Here is a 25,649-nt window from a genome sequence, read left to right on the forward strand (position 1 = left end):
GGTGTATAGAGGATGGATGGATGTTTACATCTCATTTATTTGAACAGGACAATGCATATTGATGAACATACAATCTCATGCTGGTTGCCATAAGGTTGCAGTAAATATGCTGGATTTAGCATAAGACTTATTTCCATAAATGAATCAGAACAGCGTTTTTAAAGAAATTTCCAACACAATCTAATTTTTAGCAATTTCACAGCCATCAGTCATGTTTTCAAACCAGTTTACTGTCGGGATTTAGTCTTCAAACTGGTTTAAATTCTCACATCTTGGTATTAAACCAGTTTCACATGATTCTGGGCCAAGTTTACAGACGTTACCACCACGCTGTGTAACATCCATCTGTGAATAATTCAGTTTCAGTAAAAATGAAGATGACGAAACGTGGAGATGAACTTAAACTCAAGATGTACAAAGATGATTGTTGTTCTCTTTTCTTACTTCCTAATTTGAAGGTTCTCAGTTTTGATGTGTCACTGTTCCTCCCTCTAATTCTAATAAAAACCTCCTGGTTTAGACAGAAGTCATCATGACTCCACTTCTATCTGAAGAGCAGAAGCCTTCCTCCACCTGAGCAGGTAAATGACCCATCAGCAGCACTTTGTTCACAGCCGAATCTGTTTCTGCTTTGCTGTTTTTATTTACTTGATTTTCTGTTTCTTCCTGTTGCAGGTTTGGAAACAACCGTGAAGGTAAGAAACCTCGATATATTTTTGTTGAGCCATCACAGATTTATCTTTGCAATATTGTTCTTTACTGAAAGGTCAATAAAAGAGGTTCATAAATAAGGATCATTCCAAGTAAAATCAACCAAGTCAGAAAGAAGTTCCTACCTGAACAGAAGCAGCTGATTTAAAAAAAAAAAGTACAAAAACTTTAATATATTTGAAGTTTTACCTTCATAGTTTGCATATTTTCAGGTCCTTGAAGTATTTTTCGTATTTTCTGCAACCAACTTCGAGCTTTAGTATTATGGGATGTATCGTAGTTTGAACATTAAAACGGCATAAGTTTAATGTCATAGAAACAAGCATTAGGCATAGGGTTAAAAAAAGCAAAAAAAAAACAAGCATGTGTGATCAGTGTTTGGTCCGAACACATTATAGGCAATGAAAGGACCAATTTCATCAATCTGACTGTCATAGGCATTAAACTGCTGCAGTTTTACTGTTCAAACTACGATACATCCCATGATACTGATGCTCACAGTTGGTTGTAGAAAATACAAGCATGAAACGCATTTAATCAGGAAGTTTGCGCTTCAAAGACCTGTACGTCTGGAAATAATCATAGTATGAAGGTAAAACGTGGCATTGCTGTGTTAAATATACTAAAGTCATTGTAGATTAAAATGACAGTTTTTTTTCTGGAATAACCGACGTATTAAACTGTCCTCTGCTGTTTCCCTGCAGATGTACCTGTTTCCTCGGATGATGCTGCTGTTGCTGCTGTCGGCTGGAACCAGTCTGGCTGTGGATACTAACTGGTTGACTGGTATTGTTGACGGCCTCCGGAAAGAGTGAGTGCACTTAATTAACAACTTGTTTATGAAAAAAATGTTTATTCTATTTACCTTTTTTACTATTAATCTAAATGATAGTTTCCTTCTTTTTGGCCATCTCTGATTTGGTTGAAACTTTTTTGAAATAAAATATATTTAGGAAGATATTTATAAAATTTTAGATTGACTTATCAATATTTGCACTTTCATGTTTAAATTAGCAGAGCGCTGCCGTCACGTCCATGTTCGCTAAAGGCCGGATCACACCGCCCGAACTTTGCTGGAGCGTTCCTTGAACGGTAGGGAGGGGGGGCCGAATTTCGACAACGCTCATCACCGTGCACAAAATGGGCAAAAAAATCGAAAACACGGGCGTTGGTTAGCGGTGCACCGCTGAAGCCGGCGTTGCTTTAGCGTTGCTTGAGCGGTAGCGAGCGGTAGAGAGCGTTGACTCGGCGGGGGTATAAAGTTGGCTTAGCGGCATACCGCTTGTGGCTACGGAGCTGAACGGATCGTTTTGATACAAGTTCTGATAGATTTTTGATAGAAGTGCTGGAAGGCTCGTGGATCCTCATTCCTCAGCTCCACCATCAGCTTGTCATACAGTCCATGTTCAGGCCTTCTCAGTATCCACTGTCTGACCCACACAACTCTGTCTCTCCTTCTTCTCTCTCTTCTCCTTCTGTCAACAGCTTGTTGCAATCTGAGGAGGTTCTGATTCTGCTGCTGGACTAGTACACCAATCATAGCAAGTCTCTCAGCATCCATGGTGATACAGTTTTACTGTAACTTTGAGCAAATTCGATATAGATGAGGTCTGAACTCAACGGCAGCTCGATTCCAAATGAGCTCCTGGTCCATTTCTCCCCGTATTTATAGCCAAATTCTGGTCCCGCTCCGACACCTCTATACCAACGCCAAACCAAAGTTCATCGCCGCCATGGATCGCTGCTTCAACGCCCGACACCGTTCCAGCAACCCCGTGTCCGCTCGTAAAACGCTTACAACCGCTCCACCGAAGTTTGTGCAACGTTTAATCGCCGCCCGGGCAACGCTGGCAAAGCAGCGGTGGTCCAGCGTTCCAGATTTCTGCGTTGGCCTAGCGGACCCAAGCGTCCACGAACTTGCGTCTAGCGGTGACAAACTTTGACTGGGCGTTGGTGGAGCGGGGGTGAACTTTGCCGGGGCGGAAAATTGCCCCCTCCTCACCGCTCGCAATATTTTGTGCAGCTCAAAACTTTCGGAGCGGTAGGAGGGCCCCTCCAGAAACATCAGCGGTGGCCGAGCGTATACGGCGTTGCTTTAACGGGGGCCAGCTTCTGTTAAACGGTGGTGAACGGTTACGAGCGGTGATGAATTTTTTTCACCGCTCCAGGAACGCTCCAGCAAAGTTCGGGCGGTGTGACCGGGCCTTTAATTCCTGCTAACGTACAAATCTGCATCATAAGACTTTAAATAATCTTTACCTGAATTCTGAACATCTCTAAGGAGCTGAATATAAACTAAATTTTTACCCAGAATGCCTCACTGGTTGAAGAGACATGACAATTTACAAAAGTTCCATCTTACTGTGCACTGAGAAGCCTCTAGTCTACATGAATGCAAGTATTTGATATATTAGTTTAACAAAGAGTGAAATAAGACCTTCTGATGCCAGATTTACCTGAAATTAGATGATTACACCCCCTGTCAAAAGTTTTGAGACAGGTTCTAACTTATTTGAATGAGAAAGTGTCTCAAAACTTTTGACAGGAGTTGTACTTCTTCAGGGGCTGTTTCCTGTTTTTGCAGGATTTTAAAACAACAGTCAGTTGTGTTCATTTAATGTTGAAAAGTCGCTGAATTGACTGTGCAGCACGACAATCGGCATTCTTTTGACAAATAAACCTTCATGTTCAGTATTTCTCTATTCTCTCTATTTGCTCAGTTTGTTGTGCACATGCGGTACCTGTATGTCAACAAACTCTGCATCTTTTAAATTCAGCTACAGAACAAACTCAATGTATGTGAGAACCCTTAAATCAGAGCCATGCTGTTGGCAGACTTGGGTTGTAGATCAGTCGTGGAAAAAGAGTTTTCTGTTGCATAAACACGTGTTTGAGCTCATTTGTCTCAGGTTCCATTGCAAAGTCGATGAGTAAATGATAATTTATACAGCTTTACACTGTATTTATTTATAGAGTCATGTTGCTTCTGTCTGTTGTCGACAGGTACAGGATACAGACTCAGTTCTGTTTGGCTGCAAACATCCCAGAGGGTCAGGACCCAAACACACTGAACCAAGTCCTTCGGAACGACCGCTACTCTGACAGTCTTCAGGAAGAACTTGACTCTGACCGACTGTACAAAGGAACCGCTGTGGTTATAGCTGTACCTGCAGATGCCCAACATGCTGAACGTTCAGTCCTACAAAACTTAGATCCACTGATGAGGAACGCCCAGGGAAACGTCCTGGTCATCTACTCCTACCTCTCCCCATGTGACAAGTGTGCAGGCCTCGGAAACAGAAAGTACAGCATCATTCCACTGATTCAAAACAAAGTCCTGAGACACTGGAATGACTATGCCTTTGTGTTTACAACTCTCTTTACCAATCCAGGTCAATCAGAGCAAAGTCAATCTGTTACACGTGGTCCAAAGGAGTTAAAACAATCCCTGATTTCTCTGGGCAACTCTGGGTTCGGTCTCAGAAACATCTTCCGCTGTTACGAACCACAGGGAGAGCTTCAGTGCTACAGCTGCTCGACTGATAACAGGGTCACGAATGTTTGCGTTGATGACAACGCTCAGCCTCAAGAGGGAGGAAGTAGCAGCAGCAGCGATAGAAGTAGGAGCAGCAGCAGCTACGACAGAGGTAGAAAGAGACGCAGATACAGGACTCAGAGTGAAAGCAGCAGTGGAAGCGACAGAGGTAGAAACTGGGACAGGAGCAACAGGAGGAGCAGCAGCAGTGGAAGAAGAAGCAGCAGCAGAAGCAGCAGCAGTGGAAGAAGAAGCAGCAGCAGAAGCAGCAGCAGTGGAAGAAGAAGCAGCAGCAGAAGCAGCAGTGGAAGAAGAAGCAGCAGCAGGAGAAGAAGCAGCAGCAGTAGGAGAAGAAGCAGCTGGAGAGGTTAAAAGATTTCAGGGTCAAGTCAGTCAAATTTGCATCGTCCCTGAACTCAACCTGAATGAGAGAAAAACCTCCTTCATGCTAAAAAAAACCAAAAAACGCAGCATTTCCCGCTTCATTGAGCAAAGCTACAGGCGCATAATATTTAGTGTGAACCTCGAACTTTCCTTACAGGTTCAAAATGCTTGTTATCTTTAAGTTAAATGTCCAGAATGACACCATGTGTCTGTTAGAAACTGCAAAAACGAACAGAAATGTTGGGTTTCCTGATGGTCTCTGAAAGGGTCAGGCATGTGTGGCGTGTCGTTACAGCGTCAAGTTTAAAATTGTGACCTCTCATCAGAATCATTTTATTCGACATTTCTAATTAAAAACTCTCACCGTTTGCACTAAATTCTAAAAGATTCTAGAACTAAGAGGTCTGAGCTCCTCTAGTGAACTGCAGACAGTGTTTTTGTAGAGGAGAGAGGGGATGACAAGAAACTGAAAACTGTCCAAAATGACTCAAAAATTGTCACTTTGAACTAATTTTGAACAGTTTGCATTGATTTAGAGAATCCTTGAGTCGGTTTGGACAGAGTTTTGAGTAATTTTTTCAACGCTTTGGGCAAATTTTGAGTCATTCTGGACAGTTTACTGTCACCATGGTCAAATTGCAAATCTTTCTGAACACCTTCAGATTGAAGGAAAATCAAACCTAAAGGATCGATAAATAAATGCAGCAGGACGCAGAAACAGTGAACAGAGGAGCAAGTTGATGAAGATACATTCAGCACGGTGAAACATCTTTCTACAGATGATGTAAAAAGTAGAGAAAATGTTTGTAATCATTTGTGGCATTCTGAGATTTAAGAGTTTTCTCCTTCATGCTTCTATAGAGGTACAGGATTTTATAAAAATGTGACCGAAGTAGAATAAAAACACCCTGAACTTGCTGTTTGAAGCTCAGAAGATGAAAGTAAAATTCTGTAGACATTAAGTCATGTTGTGTTTCTGTAAATGAATCTTTAGCTGCTTTGTTCTTCTGAATAAAACTCAGCTTCAGCATCAAACCTGCTCCGTCTGTCTGTTACTCAAACTCCTACAGTCTTTTTAATGTAACACAATGTACTATTATTGATAAAAAACAAACAAAATCCACCCCAAAAATGGTCTGTTCAGTGTCATACGCTGCAATTCAAAGGTGAAACATTTCATCATGTTAAAAACAATCCATAAACAACCACAAGAACAACCAACTTAAAACATTTGCCTTAAAGTTCCTGAAGTTTATAAACTGAACAGAACAAACCAAACTGTTGGAACTAAGAACAAAGTCAAAGTTCTGCTACCAGCCATGACAGTTCACATCTTTAACTACACAGTCCTGGAACTGAAACAGAATTTAATGCTAATAATGCGTGTGTTTGTGTGTTTTGCCTCCATGAGACATGTTGCTCTCGACATGGGCTGGAATTTAAGCTTCTTGTTTTCTCCTCAGCTCACAAATTAAATCGATTGGTCATCAGGAGCCTTGACCGTAGCTACAAGCTGATGGTAAATATTGATGTGTATTTCTATGACAAGACAGCAAAAGTTGGATTTTTCTGGCCAGGGCACCATTTGTTTGATACCATGTTCCACAATAATACACAGTTAAAGTATATTAAAGTTATTAAAATCAATCCAGTGCATACAGTTGAAGTTGGAATAGATCTCCAATCTATTTAAGACCTTCATTTCTGCATCCAGTAACAGTTCTCCAGGTGTTTGGGAACCTTGTTGTAAAGCTCCAGTAGAACACTGTTTGAAATATGTTAGAGGGTAAATGTAGTCTTAGAGGGTAAATGTAGTCTTAGAGGGTAAATGTAGTGTTAGAAGGTAAATGTAGTGTTTGAGGATAAATGTGGCGTTAGAGGGTAAATGTCGCGTCGGAGGGTAAATGTAGCGTTAGAGGGTAAATGTAGTGTTAGAAAGTAAATGTAGTGTTAGAGGGTAAATGTAGTGTTAGAGGGTAAATGTAGACTTAGAAAGTAAATGTAGTGTTAGAGGGTAAATGTGGCGTTAGAGGGTAAATGTAGCGTTAGAGGGTAAATGTGGCGTTAGAGGGTAAATGTAGCGTTAGAGGGTAAATGTAGCGTTAGAAAGTAAACGTAGTGTTAGAGGGTAAATGTAGTGTTAGAGGGTAAATGTAGCGTTAGAGGGTAAATGTGGCGTTAGAGGGTAAATGTAGTGTTAGAGGGTAAATGTGGCGTTGGAGGGTAAATGTAGCGTTAGAGGGTAAATGTAGCGTTAGAAAGTAAACGTAGTGTTAGAGGGTAAATGTAGTGTTAGAGGGTAAATGTAGCGTTAGAGGGTAAATGTGGCGTTAGAGGGTAAATGTAGCGTTGGAGGGTAAATGTAGCATTACAGGGTAAATGTGGCGTTAGAGGGTAAATGTAGTGTTAGAGGGTAAATGTAGTGTTAGAAAGTAAATGTAGTGTTAGAGGGTAAATGTGGCGTTACAGGGTAAATGTAGCGTTGGAGGGTAAATGTAGCATTAGAGGGTAAATGTAGCGTTGGACGGTAAATGTAGCATTGGACGGTAAATGCAGTGTTAGAAGGTAAATGTAGTGTTCGAAGGTAAATATAGCATTAGAGGGTAAATGTAGCGTTGGAGGGTAAATGTAGCGTTAGAGGGTAAATGTAGTGTTCGAAGGTAAATATAGCATTAGAGGGTAAATGTGGCGTTAGAGGGTAAATGTAGCATTGGACGGTAAATGTAGCATTAGAGGGTAAATGTAGCGTTGGACGGTAAATCTAGCATTGGACGGTAAATGCAGTGTTAGAAGGTAAATGTAGTGTTCGAAGGTAAATATAGCATTAGAGGGTAAATGTGGCGTTAGAGGGTAAATGTAGCGTTGGACGGTAAATGTAGCGTTAGAGGGTAAATGTGGCGTTAGAGGGTAAATGTAGCGTTGGAGGGTAAATGTGGCGTTAGAGGGTAAATGTGGCGTTAGAGGGTAAATGTAGTGTTAGAGGATAAATGTAGCATTAGAGGGTAAATGTAGCGTTGGACGGTAAATGCAGTGTTAGAAGGTAAATGTAGTGTTCGAAGGTAAATATAGCATTAGAGGGTAAATGTAGCGTTAGAAGTTAATGTAGCATTAGAGGGTAAATGTAGCATTAGAGGGTAAATGTAGTGTTTGAGGGTAAATGTAGTGTTTGAGGGTAAATGTAGTGTTTGAGGGTAAATGTAGTGTTAGAGGGTATATGTAGTAAACAGCTTTTGTTACCACTTTATCATGGAACTAAAGATAGTTGTGGTCAGCTCATCTCCCTCACACTAATTAATATTACTTGAATATAAATCCCCCTTGACCTCTGGTAATGTGATTTAAACGCTGTGTATATTCTGTTTCTGTGTACAGACAGTGGTGTCACAATGAGGATTTGAATCACTAACCAAGGAGGCATTTATTACTTTAATTTAATTAAGGTGGTATTAGGTGTCAATTTCCTTCATGGCTCATTACATTCTTACATTAACGGCTCTAACGAAGTTTCATACCGTCAGTGTGAGCTCAGACTAGGAAGACGTTGTGACTGATTTATGACTTGTGATGCTATTTTATGGCGCCATAATACAATTGTTAAAATGTCACTTGTGGAAAAGAGATTCTTAATCTAAATGAGCATTTCTACATCAATTAAACATTGATAATAGAGATTACACTCTCATAGGCAATGATTTTATTGTGAAACAACCCAACAAAATTCAGATTTTTACCACTTAAATTCCCTGGTGTTTACTCTCTTATTATGGTCAATATAATTTGAGATTAAAGACTCTTTTTTTTTAGTAAACTGTCAAAAAGTCAAAGTAAAAACAGATTTCTACAAAGTAAAGTTGAATAATGGCTTCACATCATGATGCTGCCACCACCGTGCTTATAAATAAATAAATGGTTGTATTTATATAGCGCTTTTATCCAAAGCGCTTTACATGATGCGTCACATTTACCCATTCACACACTGATGGCGGAAGCTGCCATGCAAGGCGCTAACCACGACCCTTCAGGAGCAATTAGGGGTTCGGTGTCTTGCTCAGGGACACCTCAACATGAGCACGACAGGCCGAGGATCAAACCGGCGACCTTCCAGTTACAAGACAGCCACTCTACCCACTGATCCATGCCGCCCTCACATCATGCTGCTGCAACCACCATGCTTCACATTATGATGCTGCCACCACCATGCTTCACGTCATGATGCTGCCACCACCATGCTTCACGTCATGATGCTGCCACCACCATGCTTCACATCATGATGCTGCCACCACCATGCTTCACATTATGATGCTGCCACCACCATGCTTCACATTATGATGCTGCCACCACCATGCTTCACGTCATGATGCTGCCACCACCATGCTTCACATTATGATGCTGCCACCACCATGCTTCACATTATGATGCTGCCACCACCATGCTTCACATTATGATGCTGCCACCACCATGCTTCACGTCATGATGCTGCCACCACCATGCTTCACATTATGATGCTGCCACCACCATGCTTCACATTATGATGCTGCCACCACCATGCTTCACGTCATGATGCTGCCACCACCATGCTTCACGTCATGATGCTGCCACCACCATGCTTCACGTCATGATGATGCCACCACCATGCTTCACGTCATGACGCTGCCACCACCATGCTTCATCATGATGTTGCCGCCACCATGCTTCACATCATGGCATTAATTAAGTTGGTATTAGTGGTCAATTTGAAGCAGATGTTGTGACTGATTTATGACTTGTGATGTAAATTTTTTGTGATTTTTTTTTTACCCAAAATTTGCACACTCATAGGCAGTTATTTTAATGTAAAACAACAGAACAATCTGCATGTTTTCTTCTCTTCAGGCGGCTCGGCATCACTGTGTTTAGTTTCCAGACGAACGCTGTCATTTCAGGACATTAGCGGCGGCTGCATCTGTCAAAACACCGGCCTCCTCCCAGCCTCAGCGCCACGCCGGCCTCCTGATCGGCTCTGACAGGCTGACGGCTGACGTGAAAGCGAGCTAATGGTGGAGTTTTAAAGCCGCCTCCCATGAAGCAGCAGCAGCCACAACCTCAGACGTGTGTACACCAGAGTGAACGCCTGCTTGGCTTTTGTTGTTTTTGATAAATTGATTCTCAGCAAGTGACGTGATGAATGGATGATTCATGTGGCAGGGAAACGGAGAAAATCGATTTCTGGTGACCCGTGTTGTCGTGGTGACCCAGAAGGCCGGCCGGGAGTGTGGGAGTGGGAGGAATCCATGGGGAGCTGCATCTGCGTCGTAATGCCATTTACATTCTTTACATTTATTGTTTATATTGATCAGACAGGAGGTCGATCAGCGCCGAGAAAAAGTGTTCACCTGCCTTGAGTCATAATCAATATAATTTGACTTTTTTTGACAATAATTTATCCAAAAAAGACTCTTCCATGTCAAAGTGAAAACAGATTTCTGCACAGTAATGCAAAATAGTTAAAAATAGAAAATGTGCATGGCGGTGGCAGCATCATGGCGTAAAGCTCGGTTCAAGTAACTGATATGGCTTCTAGAAATTGTTTTTCACTTTGATATCAAAGAGTCTTTATTTTTGTAAATTCTTGACAAAAACAGCCAAATTTAATCGCCCAAAACTCAATGCTGAAAAGCAGTAAAAAGGAGAAACATCCAAGAGGGTTCATACTTTTTAATGGCCCTTTATTTATGTTTAGCAAACTAGAAAAGATGCGTTTATCTGACATGTTTTTTTAGCCTTTGGTTAATGGTGTAGTTTACTGCAGAATAATAGCATTATTTACACTGTAATCAGCTGCAACACACTCGAAAAATAACGTTTTATGTTGAGATTTCACAGATTTTACTTTGAAAACTGAAACACGATGCACTGCTCTGAGCCAGGGTGAACTTTTCAGTCGGACAGCTTTACTTCTTTGTTTCAGTCCAACCTGTCTGCAGCTCCACTCCCTAAATCATTTCATTTTCTGGCACAGTCTGGTGAACAGTCCAGTCCATCCGTCACGTCGGTGGACATGTTTCCGTCTTTATCGCTTCATCTTGGTCGTTAAAATGACTTTCCTGCTCCACAAGGTCACACACTCATGGTCTTTTTCATCTTTGTGTGCAAAAAGGAAATAATTTTATCCTGAAAACTGCTCATTTTTCCCAAACAAATTCCGAAGCGGAGGGATTTGAATGGGTGTGTTTGAAGACTGGATCCTCTCCATTAACCGCCGTCAAGGTGCCCTTGAGCAAGGTGCTTAACCCCCCGCTGCTGCAGAGCATCTGCTCGCTGGTCAACAGAACACGACTTTGGCTGTTCAGATCCCACATGCAGTCTGTGGAATCAGTCTAATGAGCATGCAAGCTCATCAGCTGCATGATCTGCAGAAACAAACACAAATATCAAATCTGAAGACACTTTTTTTTAAAATCACAGCGCTCCATGGAAACGGCACAGAAATGCAGGAAATGTGTTTTCTGCAGTATAAAAGCTATAATGCCACAAATCATATGGAATACAAATAAAACAGAAGTTGAATTTCTTTGATTATTTTCAAATAAGAAAATTTTTAAAAATGCTATTAATACGTACAATATTACTCAAAGTACCCAGCAACCCAGCAACACTGTAAAAAACAACAACTCTACAATTATAGACATTTTACTACTTACATTTGTTTCCCTGTAAACATTCCAAAACTGCCTGCAGTTCATCTTAAAACCCAGAATTTTTCTCAGCCGACTCTGAGTCACATTTGACTCAATCATAACTTCTTAATTTTACAAAAACATGCAGATTTATTTCATTTTCACAGAACCTGCCTAAAGTAAATACAGATATTTTTGCTAAATTTTTACAGTACAATGAAGCAATTTTACTCAACTATCACAATTTTAAGCTTAGATTCGGTTAATTTTCCTGATGGAACCACACATTTTACTTCTACTCACATATAAATATTTGATCTACTTGTCAGATATTTCAGATTCTAAATCAATGAGTGAGGACAAACAGCACTGGAAGTTTCATGTTTTTATCTTTAGTAGTACCTCAGATATTGCTGTTAAAACAGAATCACATTTTAATGTGAGAAAAAACATCAAAGTGAATTGACAGCAAGAGTTTGATATATGAAGCTAAATTTTCACAAATATCTTTTTAAATATTCATATTTTATGCTCAAAAGTTTGAGGCAAATCAGACAAAGCTCAGCCAAAGTTTGAATCACTTTAATCTTAATATAGTCAGAGTATCCATATAAAAGTTACAAACTCTGCAAATGCATCAAACTTATATTTCACTAGACTTTGGGGCGTTTAGCAGGATGTCAAACTCTCTTATTTCTCTCTCAGTACGTGACAGGCGCTAATTTAAACGTCATATTCTATGAAAAGGACTTCCAGCTTTGTGGAAGAAAATGTTCTGGGTCTGATTTGTCCTCGGATGGATCCCAGCAGGAAGCTTTTATACCACAAAGCCACCTGGTGAAAATCCAACTGAAACGGGAAATTACATCAAATTGGAGCAGTTAGCAGTCTAATCTGACTCATTACACAATAAAAATACTGGAGCCACATTTCAGAGAAAAACATCCAGTTTTGAAAAACACAGCATGAAACGTACCTCAGCTGGTTACAATGAAACGACACTGTTTTTCTGTTGCAAGTTCTATAAAATTATATGTTTAAATATGGAATATGAAATAAAACTTTAATGAAAACATTAAAATATATGCAACACATTAGAAGGCAACAATTAAATATTAAAATTAGGCAATAAAACATTATAAAAAAGACCTTAGAAAAGGGATAAACATCCAAAAATGCATTTTTTTTCATTATTTCCAAATCAGCTTTTTTAAAATTAGCTTAAAATTTCTTGTTCTTTGCATTTTGTTGACACATCAGAGCCAAAGGTTTTTACAAATTTGATTTATCACTGCATCCATAAAAAACATGCTGTCAATATCCAGAAGAAAAATCCTTTTTTGCCACATTTTTAGGAATAAAATGTTGTTTAAATCATGCTATCGCTGACATATTGTCTATGGAAAAAACTTCCATTACCCTCAGAAATTTCCTTTTATTGTTTTTTTTGACAGTTTGAAGAATTTATTTAGCCTTTTCTTGACAGTAATTTATAATAATTAAATAAATAAATTAATTAAACCACTCTAAACCATTTAACAAATGATGGCTTCATTGATGAATACCTATGCGGAAATCTACTTTACAATTTTTATTTTTAATTAATTAACATTACTTTGTAGAAATCTGTTTTCACGTTGACAAAAAGAGTCTTTTTTTGGTAATTTTTTCCCCCAAAAAAGCCAAATTCTGTATTGAGTGCCACCATCATGACGAGAAGCATGGTGGTGGCAGCATCATGACGAGAAGCACGGTGGTGGCGGCATCATGATGTGAAGCACGGTGGTGGCGGCATCATGATGTGAAGCACGGTGGTGGCGGCATCATGATGTGAAGCACGGTGGTGGCGGCATCATGATGTGAAGCACGGTGGTGGCGGCATCATGATGAGAAGCACGGTGGTGGCGGCATCATGATGTGAAGCACGGTGGTGGCAGCATCATGATGTGAAGCACGGTGGTGGCAGCATCATGATGAGAAGCACGGTGGTGGCAGCATCATGATGAGAAGCACGGTGGTGGCAGCATCATGATGAGAAGCATGGTGGTGGCAGCATCATGGTGTGAAACATCAACACTTAGCTCCACAAAAATGGTTTAAACACTTGAAAAGAGCTGTTTCCTCACAATCCCAGGTGGAGTTTGAACAGTTTTACAAAGAAGAATGAGGTAAAGATCACCAGCAGCAGTTAAAGTCATTCTTGATTAAACCAAAGCCTCAAAGTGAATTTAATGAACCTGGACTTTGCAGAACCATTTGTCTGTGCCCAGCAGTAGCAGCTCACATAGCACAGCTTTAAGCTCAGTACCCAGATGTGTCTAAGCAAAAATGCACCTTTGGAGTCTCCCCTTAGGCGTTAATTCACAAAATCAGTGTGCCTGAGACAGAAATGTTGTGTTTTCTTGATTTTATTCATGTACAAATAAGTGAATCTTTCAAGAATATTCAACGCTGCGGCTCAAGATGAAACACTTCAGGTTTGGACTGGACGTCCACCATCAGGTTTTCAGTATAATGGCAGTAATTGGAGGAACCGGGGAGCAGCAGATTATTCAGTGTAATTGAGTTAAGCTGGAACATGAGAGCGAAGTGTTACGCTGAAGAAGGAGGAGGGAGTGGGAAAGACTCCATTAAAGGCCTTTTTTTGTGTGTCTCGGAGAACGAAATGAGAATCAATCTGCCGTCTTTGAGGCGACAAACAATGGAGTGAAGAGTGGCTCACATCGATGTTTCAGACCGAGTGCTCAGAGTCGATTGTGCACTGATGTTATTTAATGATTTAATGCAGGGTCTGTAATTACATCACATGTACAGCCCTGTCCAAATATTAACACGCATTATGTTTCGTTGCCGTGGAGACGCGGATTCCAAGAGGCTGTTATATCACAGTATTTATATTCCGATGCTTTAATGATAGCACAGCAGTCTCGTAATTAGGAAGCGGTGATAAACAGCCCACTCCACGGGGTACATTCTGTTTTCAAATTTCAGAGGCAGAGAGATAAAGATACGAAGCTTTTCATGTTCATCTGTTTGCTCCATTCAAATGTTGCTACCTGAAGATTCTAACAAACCAAATGTCAGTCCCACCTGTACACATACAGGGCCTAGATAAAGTATTCACCACACTTGGAAGTTTTACACTTTTGAATTGCTTTTCAGCATGAAATCATCATGACATGAAGCATGGTGGAGGCAGCATCATGATATGAAGCACGGTGGTGGCGGCATCATGACATGAAGCATGGTGGAGGCAGCATCATGATATGAAGCACGGTGGTGGCGGCATCATGACGTGAAGCATGGTGGTGGCGGCATCATGACGTGAAGCATGGTGGTGGCAGCATCATGATGTGAAGCATGGTGGTGGCGGCATCATTATTTGAAGCATGGTGGTGGCAGCATCATGATGTGAAGCATGGTGGTGGCAGCATCATGATATGAAGCACGGTGGTGGCAGCATCATTATTTGAAGCATGGTGGTGGCAGCATCATGATGTGAAGCATGGTGGTGGCAGCATCATGATGTGAAGCACGGTGGTGGCAGCATCATGATGTGAAGCATGGTGGTGGCGGCATCATTATTTGAAGCATGGTGGTGGCGGCATCATGACGTGAAGCATGGTGGTGGCAGCATCATGATGAAGCATGGTGGTGGCGGCATCATGACGTGAAGCATGGTGGTGGCAGCATCATGATGTGAAGCATGGTGGTGGCGGCATCATTATTTGAAGCATGGTGGTGGCAGCATCATGATGTGAAGCATGGTGGTGGCGGCATCATGACGTGAAGCATGGTGGTGGCAGCATCATGATGTGAAGCATGGTGGTGGCGGCATCATTATTTGAAGCATGGTGGTGGCGGCATCATGACGTGAAGCATGGTGGTGGCGGCATCATGACGTGAAGCATGGTGGTGGCAGCATCATGATGAAGCATGGTGGTGGCGGCATCATGACGTGAAGCATGGTGGTGGCAGCATCATGATGTGAAGCATGGTGGTGGCGGCATCATTATTTGAAGCATGGTGGTGGCAGCATCATGATGTGAAGCATGGTGGTGGCGGCATCATTATTTGAAGCATGGTGGTGGCAGCATCATGACATGAAGCACGGTGGTGGCAGCATCATGATGTGAAGCATGGTGGTGGCGGCATCATTATTTGAAGCATGGTGGAGGCAGCATCATGATGTGAAGCATGGTGGTGGCGGCATCATTATTTGAAGCATGGTGGTGGCAGCATCATGACATGAAGCATGGTGGAGGCAGCATCATGATATGAAGCATGGTGGAGGCAGCATCATTATTTGAAGCATGGTGGTGGCGGCATCATGACGTGAAGCACGGTGGTGGCATTATTATCTGCATCAATTTATGGTGGTAATGACATTTATTTGGTAAAGAAAAACACTAAATTCTGAATACAAACGTTCTTTCTTTCAGGTGTTCTGTACAGTTGGTAAATATTTATTCTTGTCTTATTTAATCTTATCCCTGCTGAGTCAACATCCAGGCAGGATTTACTCTTCTGTGTTATCTGATGGACAAAACAAACACCGTATTATATATGAGCTACTTCACACATAGTACTACACAATAACTTTCATGTTTCCTCTCTTCAGTTGTGTTTCTCTCTCATATTATCTGAATGTTTTAACTCCAGTGTTTTTAAGTGATGATGCAAAGCAGCGAATTCAGTGTGAAATTACCAACACAGCAGTTAGCGTTGACTCAACACCACAACAAGCTTTTTACTAATGCAGGGCTGAGGAAACACATTAAATATTTTTTAATTAAAAAATGCACACGAGTGTAATGTTTGAGCCTCCAGGCAGAGCTTTGAATGTCCTCTCGTGTTTCTTCTTGGAAATAACTGAGTCATAAGAGGACGATGCACATAATCTGGGGATTGGCTTCAAACAAAGAATATTTAAACAGACATGGGGCAGGCTTTTCTTGTTTTTAAGTGTATTTTATAATAAAAATGGATACATTTGCTCATTTGAGGAGCTGGATGAGTTTGTTAAGACATGACTGACTACTTTCTGACCGACAGTCAAGCAACAGAAACTTAGAGACTACTTGGATGAGTTCTTGAAGAGAGAAACTGAGAGAAAAATCAAAGCTACTGGATGAATAAAATAAACGCAGCATGGCTCAGAAACAGTGAACAGAGGAGCAAGTTGTTGGAGATACATTTAGCATGGTGAAATAGCTTTCTACAGATTTTTGGACTTTCTTTTCCCAGTAGTGGTAACAATTGTGGACTAAGATTTTAACAAAAAACATTTCTCTCTCTTTCTTCATGGTTGTTCAGTTTCCATAGAGGTGCAGTGGAAATGAACCACACTGGGTAAAAATGTTGCAGGAGCAAAGTTCAGAGAAGTTTTATTGACATCACACAAAACTGCAACTAAACATCAATCGTTTAATTAATCTTTTTGCAGAGACTTCACAATTTAAACCAATTAATGTGCTTCTTTCTCCGAATCCTTCTATCAAGAAAAACACTTCATTCAGTCCTTGAGTTTGCGCTCTTATTTCTCACAGTGTTCACAAATTAGCAAAGTGCAAATCCATTCAGAGGACTAATGGAGAGGACCTTCATTAAAAGCCTTTTCAGAATTCACTTGAGGAGGAACAGAAAGCCTGAAAACGCCTCATTTTGTTATATAACTGGCTCAAATGACCAGAAATGATTTTCTGTGTGCATCGTCAGTCGGAAGCTATCAGCAGCTGATAAACGGAGACAAACTGCAGCAATGATATCAGCACAACTGAACTGTGACTCATTACGTGCTGATGCTGAGCTGCTGTTCTTCTTGTTGAGGTGAAGCAGGGACGGTTCGAGGACAGAGGTGGCCAGACAGCGCCACCCAGTGGTCAAACAACAGCACTGCACCCATGAGCATCTTCTGTTTACCTCACAAGTAAAAATCTGCTTTGTCTTGCAAAAAAATGTCTGTCTTTTCTCAAACCACTCTCCTTTCTTCAACATTCTTTTGTCTTTTTGTCCTTATGTTCTTGTTGTCATGTTTATATTTTAGCCTCTTTTCTGACCAGCAAGCTGCATTTTCTAGGACCCTTGTTTTCATTCTTTCTTGCACCAGATAATATGGTTTCTGAGGTAGAAAACAGAAATAAATAATTATGTATGGCTTTGTGTTGAACAAAATTTAAAACTGTTAGTCTTTGGACTCAAAGCGGCATTTTAAACCATTACTGATTCGTTAGAAAATACTTTTTTGAGTGAAACAAACCCTTAAAACTACTAAAGCCTGGACATAAAGTAGTATTTTGGGTGGAATAAACATCTAAAAATCACAACATGTTTGTTGGAAAGAAATATTTGGCCTGAATATCCCACACAAAGTAGTATACTGGGTGGAATAAACCTTTAAAACTTTCAGCACTTGGACACAAAGTAGTGTTTTAAGTCAAATAAACCATTAAAACTGTAACTGGTTTGTTGTTAAATGTTCTTTGGGTGGAGTAAACTTTTTAAACTGTAAGTATTATGACATAAAGTAGGATTTTGGGAGGAATAAACCTTTAAAACCAAAGGTGGTTTGACATAAAATAGTATTTTGGGCAGAGCAAAAAGTATGAATTTGAATTTCATCACACGCCTCTTGTCCATTCAGATCTCAGATTCCGCCCCCTCATCCACCAATGAAGCAGCAGCTTTTTAAGGTGTGTCCACAGCACAAGATGGTTTCCACCTGGGACAAACTCTGCAAACAGGTAATGACTTTTAGACCTTTATGTCCTTTTTAATGCTGTTTTGAATCAAGCAAATTGTCTTTTAGAGCACAATTCTGTCTGTAGCCGCCGGAAATGTGAAAAAAGTAAGCAAAAATTAAATAATGTGTGAGGTTTATGTCCACAAAAGGCTTTCATGTAGACCAAGAGGGAGGTAGTGCCTCCTTAAAAAACAACAATCAGAAACAATAGTCACATAGTCATGGTTTTATTTGTAATAGTAAGAGTGTACTGTTTTCTTTGCTTATTTTTCATTTGTCATATTTCTCCCCTGCAAATGTGTGGAACAGCGCCACTCTGGGTTGTAATGGCTATAGAAGAGCGCGTAATGTGTGCGGTCAGACGCGGTACTGCACCCGGAGTTATCGAAGACAACAGGTAAAGTTTAATAACGTTTTAAGTTTTTAAATAGTCCTTAAATTCGGTCACCTGCGAAACAGAGTGCATAGATCTCAACTTAAATTAACGCTAAACTGAGGTGACTTGTATGAAACGACTGGATTGTAAAAAATACGATATAAATTCAGCGACAGAAAGGGTTCGCTTGGCGCTAGTGTGGCTAAGTATGCTAGCTGGCTAAAGACTTGTTAGCTAGCCGTAGTTCTGTGAACAAACAAACTAAATAACCATCACAGCTTTAAGAAAACGATTACAAAATAATCGTCACCTCCATGAAAGAAAGATTATGTAAAAAAAACCTGCCAGTTAAATACATATTTCTGCTGTTTCTGTAAGTGTTTCTTTAGCTACTGTTGGCTAATTATTACCGTAGCTGTCAGTTAACTTATCTGGATGTTAAAGTTTGGCTCAAGTTCTTTAAATATGTTTTAAATTTGCAGATTTGTTTATTTAGATATAGCCCAAATATTGTGTAAATGAAATATTCTAGATGTCACAGCGCCATTTTATGTAAAGCTTATGAAAGTTTAAATCAAGCAAATTCAGTTATTTAGGACCCTACAATATTTTTATTGTGAGTTATTGACATATTATGATTTGAAGTGTGATTTAAGCTTAGCTAACTACAATAATGGCCAGATCCAGTATTATCTGAAACTATATTGTCCTGAGCAAGCTTTTCTGTTGTGTAGACACTGGCAAAAACCTAAGGGATGTCAAACATGCGGCCTATGGACCAAAACCGGCCCTCCAGAGGTTCCAATCTGGCCTGACTTTATAAAGAGTGAAAATTACAGAGAAGTCCTTAACTGCAGCCTGTAAATTTGTAAAACTAGTATTTTACAAATTTCACAGTATTAGTACATGCACGTAAGGGGATATTTTGGTGGAATATACCCATACCAGTTTTTTCTCAACTTGGCTGCTCTTGTAGAGACTAAAACCTCCACTAGATGTCATCCTCTTCAAGGTGAACCGTCTTCAAAACTACTAGTAGTTCATTTTTATGCACCAAACTCAGGGTAGTGTAGATAAAGTGTGTAAGTCATGTGTTTAGTACATGCAAATATTGTTTTTGATGTTAGTATGAGCTTGTAAATATGTGCAATCATTTTAATTTTGTAGTGCCTCTCACTGCAACAAAAATAATCACAGCACTGACAGCCTGGTTCCTTTGGTCCTCTGAGGGACTCTTTGTTACCTCCATGGTAATCCTACTAGTGTGGATTAGTGAAGGCTTTAATATAATTTATTTTGTTATTCACTCGACACCTTACAGATTTATTTAAACTGCTGAATCTTAAGTGGTTTCTCAGCATTTTTGACCACAGCGCATCATAAATTAACTCTTTAATGCTGACCCCAAACTACTGTGTTTCCACTGTCAGAATCAGAATCAATTTTATTGTCATTGCACACTTTCGTATACAACGAAATTACATTTGAGCCGCCCTCAATGGCAGCGCGCCAACTGTGTTAGTTTTCTTTCTAAAGCCAATTCAAGGCTCTTGAAACTGGTCACAGCTGCATAGATTCCTTAAACCTTTTGAACTGGAGCATTTTCAGGTTGTTTTTTCACTGCAGTATAAAATATTTCACCTTTTTTTTATCATTGTAAACATTTAAAAAATGACAACAGAGTTGAATTTCTTGGAATATTTAAAAAAAAAAAGTAAAATCCTGAGAAAAAAATGCACAATTTTTATTTTTTCAAATGCCCACAAGTTACTAATATTGATTAAATGTTAGATTTTCCTGCTTGGAAGCTCAAAATTTTTTGTTTTTAGACTCTAGCACAAAAGGACATGGTTTTGATGAAATATCACAATTTTTATCATTTTTTAAAATTACTGTTTGCTTAGTTTTCCCAACAAAGAGCTGTATATCTAATGTGATATGTTGATGAACCATCGGGACGCTAAAAATGTGAATTTTTGAGAGGATTTTACAGTTTCTGGCTCTGATAAATGGTGTGATTGTGACCGTTTTTTAAAAATAGAACATGCCAGAATACCAGAACTCTGCAGATCCTGGATGAGGCCGGTGTCTCGCTTCACCACCTCGTGTGTCTGAGCGTTTCTACATCCCTCCAATCCCCAAAATTCTGATTTAGGAGGATGTCGATGGGCCATGAGTGAGGCTTCTCCGTTTTTTTTCCCCCCCTCCTTCAGTCAGTCTAATCCAATCTGTCCGCTAATGAAATCACGGTGGTGTCTGCCACCCAGTCTGCGGCCGCTAATGCATTATCAATACCTGCCTGTGCTGCTGGGATGGAGCAGAGCTGCTGTAATCAGGCAGGAAATGGGAGAGATGACGGATGTCTTTGAAGCTGCAGAAGAGGAGGGGGAGGCGGAAGAAGAAGTTTCCTGGAATTAGAAGTTAAGAGGAGGAAGATCAGAGTCACATGATGGCTGGGAGTTTGGAAGTTTTACTCAGTTTTAGGAGGCTTGTGTGCGTTGGAGGCTGGGAGCAGATTTCAGGCTTCGTGTCAGGATTTAATAGTCGATTTAGTGATCTGTCGGCCTCTTTTATGGTCTGTAATCTGGTATTTTTCTTGAGGAAATGCTTTTGCGAAGTTTGCAGGCTCTGGATTAGTCCCAGTGTTCCTCTTTTTCTACTAGAGAAACCTGCAAATGAGAAAAATCGACTTGGTCCTCTGATTGTTTATCATATATTTCCCCACTTCACAGCTACATGTTAATGCTACACTGTATGAAAACATAAAATAATAGTAATAATTATAAAAATGTAAAATCTGGCAGGAAAAAAATGGTGAAGTGATAGAATATTAATGTTAAAAAAACTGAAAATAACAGCAAATATACATATTTTTAAAAGCTACAGTAGTTTGAGTCACACATTGTCAATCGACTTGTAAATTAATATTTTTTTCTCTGTGATTTTAACTAATTATTATCTGGGAAACGGGAAGTAAAAATCTGTTAAAGAAAACCTTTAAAAAATTATTTACTGTATTTAAATTGTAAATATACATAATTTTCTGTGAAATGATGGTAAACATCTTTAATGTTTTTTCTTGTTTAAATACGGTAAAAATTGTGTCAATTTACAATAAAACACTGTAACAGAGCCAAATAATGTTTGTAAAAATATGGAATTTTGAAGTTATTTCCAGTTTATTTTATAGTTGACATGCAAATTGTTTTTACTTATCTGTAAAATAATGGTAAATTATTCATTAACTGACAGTTAAAAAAAGTATTTATCTTTTTTCTATTTATTGTGCAGGTTCAGTGTTTTACAACCAACATTAAGATAGATCTGTAAAAAAAATCTAATCTGTAGAACTGGTTTATAATGGGACCAATTAACTCCATAAGGGGAACTGTTTGTATTCTCCCTAATTATCATGACACTGGTAGCACTGATCTCTGTTTGAGTCCTCCAGTAGGGGGCGGTGTTGTCCAGGCTAAAGTTTCCAGGTCATGTGTGACTGATTACTGTTTTCCTTTTAGTGTTGGAACACGCACACTGGCTGCTTGTTGTCAGGTATCAGGTGTCAAACTACCAACCACACACACTTGAGGGAGTGTCGCCGCAACACCTGAGAAGCTGAGAAACCCCCTCAGAGCTCGGAGAGGACGGAGCCTCACCGACGATAACACAATAACCTTTATTTACATTCACCGAGGCTTTATGTTTTATGTCCTGTCATTTTTTTTAGCGAAATCCCATACACAGTGTTTACTTTCTGCTGTTTACTTTTCTGCAGCAGGCTGTTTTCTTCACACACTCTAAAAATGTCATAAAATAGTAATAAAAATGTCTCGTATAATCTCCCAGACCCAGTGTGGACATGTTGAAGTTGCATGGACAATCGTAGATCTCAAAGATGTGCAGCTTACTAATCATGGAAATCTCATAAACATGCATTTCAGAGATCAGGAGCAGATCTATTTTGGCAATGTTGATTAAATAAACGCTGGTCCAAATGATTTCCTCGTAGCTGAATAAGTCAATAGTTGTTTCTGGACTAGTATTAAGAATCCGTTTAACCGCACGAATCAGCTCTTCACATATAAGCAGAAGTTAAACAGGAATTTGGCGGTTGGGGAAATCCTGAGATCATAAAGAGATCATAAAATAAATATGTGTGGATTGTTTTATGGAATATAAGCAGGTGTTTTATGGACTATCATAGTATCATGGCAGTTTTACAAACCCCTTGTCGTTGTAGAAAAGTGGAAGTGAAGTACAAAAGAACATCATTAGCTTAAATTCAAACTGATGAATGCTACCCTTGACCTAACGGCAAAAACTCCAGACTAACTTTTTACATCAGTTGAACCGTTTACAGATGCTAACGTTCAAAAGTTTGGGGTCACCCAGACAGTTCCATGTTTTCCATGAAAACTCACACTTTTATCCATGTGCTAACATAACTGCACAAGGGTTTTCTAATCATCAATGAGCCTTTCAGCACCGTTAGCTAACACAATGTAGCATTAGAACACAGGAGTGATGGTTGCTGGAAATGTTCCTCTGTACCCCTATGGAGATATTCCATTAAAGATCAGCTGTTTACAGCTAGAATAGTCATTTATCACATTAGCAATGTCTAGACTGGATTTATCATCCATTTAATATTATCTTCATTGAAAAAAATAGATTTTCTTTCAAAATAAGGACATTTCTAAGTGACCCCAAACTTTTGAACAGTAGTTTGCTATATACCGTCTGAAAGGGGGTAAATACTGATGCAGTCACTTATTCACATTTGTACTTTTTAATTCAACTATTTTGCAGAAAACTGTTCACTTTGACATAGGGCTGGGCAATAAATCGAATTAATTCGATTAATTCACTTTTTTAAAACCTGACGATTTGAAAATTTGCCAAATCGTAAAATCGAGGCGAGCTTAAATATATAACAATACAGATTCTTCTTCTGCCTTTCACGACTTGTGCACTGGCATTTGCTTCCACCTCTCATCTCTTTCCGCCAAAACACTCACACCCCCGTCATGGCGGACAGAACAGCAGACGAAGAGTTGGTCGCGAGAAAAGGGCCTCATGTTACATCGATTATATGGAAGTGGTTCGGCTTTGACAAGACTGACACAGAGCAAACTACAGTCATGTGCAAGGTTTGCAAAAATACTGTGAAAATGAAGAGTAGCAGCACAACTAACCTCTTTCAGCACCTCCAGCAGAGGCATCCTGAAGAATGGGAAGAGTGCTGCAGCTACGAGTGCAGCATGGCTAGCACTAGCCATAGCAAACAGACCGCAAAGAAACAACAAAAATCGATTAAAATCGTAATCGTCCAAGATGACTAAAAAAATCGAGATTTTATTTTTTTGCCATTTCGCCCAGCCCTACTTTGACATGAAAGAGTCTGTGTTTATAGAAAGTTTTGCCGTCAAACTGGGAAAACTCAGCTGCAGTACTGTTGGCTAGCAAGACAGATGGTCAAGTTGTACTTGTTGAACAAGTTTACTTCCTCAACTTGCGTACGTGACACTGAGTGACCTCCGACCAGAACTAAAGCATTCAAGATAAACCAGGATCAACGAAGACAGCGTTTTTATATCCCGCAGAGCTAGCTTTGTGTTTGAGTAAAACAGCAAAATCAGTATGGGACAAATGTCCACAGCTCAATTTGTCACAAATTGATCAGTTATTTGTTCAGAAACTTGCGTTTATTGGGGGAAATTATCAAAGGTTGGTATTCCTAGCATGCTACCACAAATTGTGTTCTCTCTTTACCACACCTGTATGCCAGCAGACATAAAGGATCAATCTTTACTTAAATTAGTTCAAAAAATGGATTTAACATCAGACTGGGACGGGTAACAATTTCAGTTTAATCAGTTCAGGGCAATTTATTCACCTGTCACCTCAAACTGTGCAGAATTAAATCTACTGTCATGATTTATTTTTCTTTAATGAATTGTTTGCAGTACTTTACCACTGAGCTTGCACCTGTTCCTGGTCTTTTGTGTGCGTGAGGGTATGATTTCTGAACGTCTTTCTGCATAAAAGGCTGAATTTGTGCGTGAAAAAGAGCTAATCTCACCTGGCCGGGCCTACCTGCTGTCGCCGGCCGGCCGTCCTGATTGGCCGTTGGCTCCATTGTGGTGCTTCTGTTGTCTCATACCTGAACAGCTGTAATGGGAGAGGGGAGGCCGTGGCGGGGGGAGGCCTTTTTCCCCTCCTGTAGGGAAGCTGTTGAGCTTAATGTTTAATAAGCCACTGGACACAGAGGGGAACCCGATCCCCTCCAGAGAGGCCGGCGTGGTGTGTTTTTGTGTGTTTGTGTGTGCTGCCGTTGCATGCATTTGTTGTGCGAGTATCCAAGCGTGCTGCATTATTCTCTGGTCAGTGTGTGAATCAGATACACTGTGTTGATCGGCCTCCGTTGTAATCGACTCTTTATTCAACTCCAGGCCGGCTCGTGTTTCTCCTCAGAAAAACTGACGCCTGGAATTCTTCAACGACTTTTTACCGTCGCTCAAATCATCAAGTTCCTTCTGTTCGGCCATCTCTGATTTGTTTAAGCCAATATTTTACCGTTAACTTACACATGTCAAACCCTGTCTGGCATCAATAAACGTGCTGAAAGTACCCCACCTTCAGGCAGTTTTTATTTACATGGATATACCAAGCTAAATTTAAATCTGCAAATCACCATTTTTTTAAAAAAGTTTCTGCTCAGTTGTCTCTGATTTGCTTGAAACTTTGTGTAAAACAATCCTGGATATTTAAAATAGTATCTGGTATCAATGCATGAAATGTTGTGCTGAAAGTGGGTCAACAGGCAATTTATGAACAAAACATTTCTTGGAAAATATTTGATAAATCAAGCAAACGTTTCATGCAATTTCTGCTCAACCATCTCTGATTTCTTTGAAGCTTTTTTCATCATGAACTTTTACATTTCAAATCATCATTTTTTAAAAACAATTCCATTCCTTATTTGCCATTTTTTATATTTATGTAGATATTAGGTACGAAATAAATCTGCTTAGGAGAATAGAGTTGTATGTCGTCTGCAAAACTGAGTTGTGAAAGTTCAACAAAAATAGCTGTTGTTCATTGTTGACACCAAATATTTCATATTAAAACTATTCTTTTTGTTTTATTTTGACCCGCAGTTACATGTGGTTCAGAAAATATCACTAGTTGACGTCTGCATTATCAGATTTTTTTCGTTACAAGAAGCCCAAAAATGGAACATTT

The 25,649-nt window shown here is 39.8% G+C and overlaps 1 protein-coding gene across 1 annotated transcript; it reads left to right on the top strand.

The window, feature by feature from the left end:
- Window positions 1–460: 460 nt before the first annotated feature.
- Window positions 461–5,665, top strand: LOC127536713 (uncharacterized). The gene is made up of 4 exons (XM_051957861.1): window positions 461–581; window positions 676–695; window positions 1,416–1,522; window positions 3,715–5,665. The coding sequence occupies exons 3-4, from the start codon at window positions 1,416–1,418 to the stop codon at window positions 4,616–4,618; spliced, it is 1,011 nt and encodes a 336-aa protein (XP_051813821.1). The 5' UTR covers window positions 461–581; window positions 676–695; the 3' UTR covers window positions 4,619–5,665.
- Window positions 5,666–25,649: the final 19,984 nt, after the last annotated feature.

The sequence above is a fragment of the Acanthochromis polyacanthus genome, chromosome 1 (assembly GCF_021347895.1).
Source record: "Acanthochromis polyacanthus isolate Apoly-LR-REF ecotype Palm Island chromosome 1, KAUST_Apoly_ChrSc, whole genome shotgun sequence".
Taxonomy (NCBI): domain Eukaryota; kingdom Metazoa; phylum Chordata; class Actinopteri; family Pomacentridae; genus Acanthochromis; species Acanthochromis polyacanthus.

Bases quoted from the DNA above. Each gene is read 5' to 3' on its own strand.
- LOC127536713 (XM_051957861.1), top strand. From the start codon at position 1,416: ATGTACCTGTTTCCTCGGATGATGCTGCTGTTGCTGCTGTCGGCTGGA. The intron at 1,523-3,714 runs GTGAGTGCACTT...TGTTGTCGACAG, and splicing joins GTTGACGGCCTCCGGAAAGA to GTACAGGATACAGACTCAGT.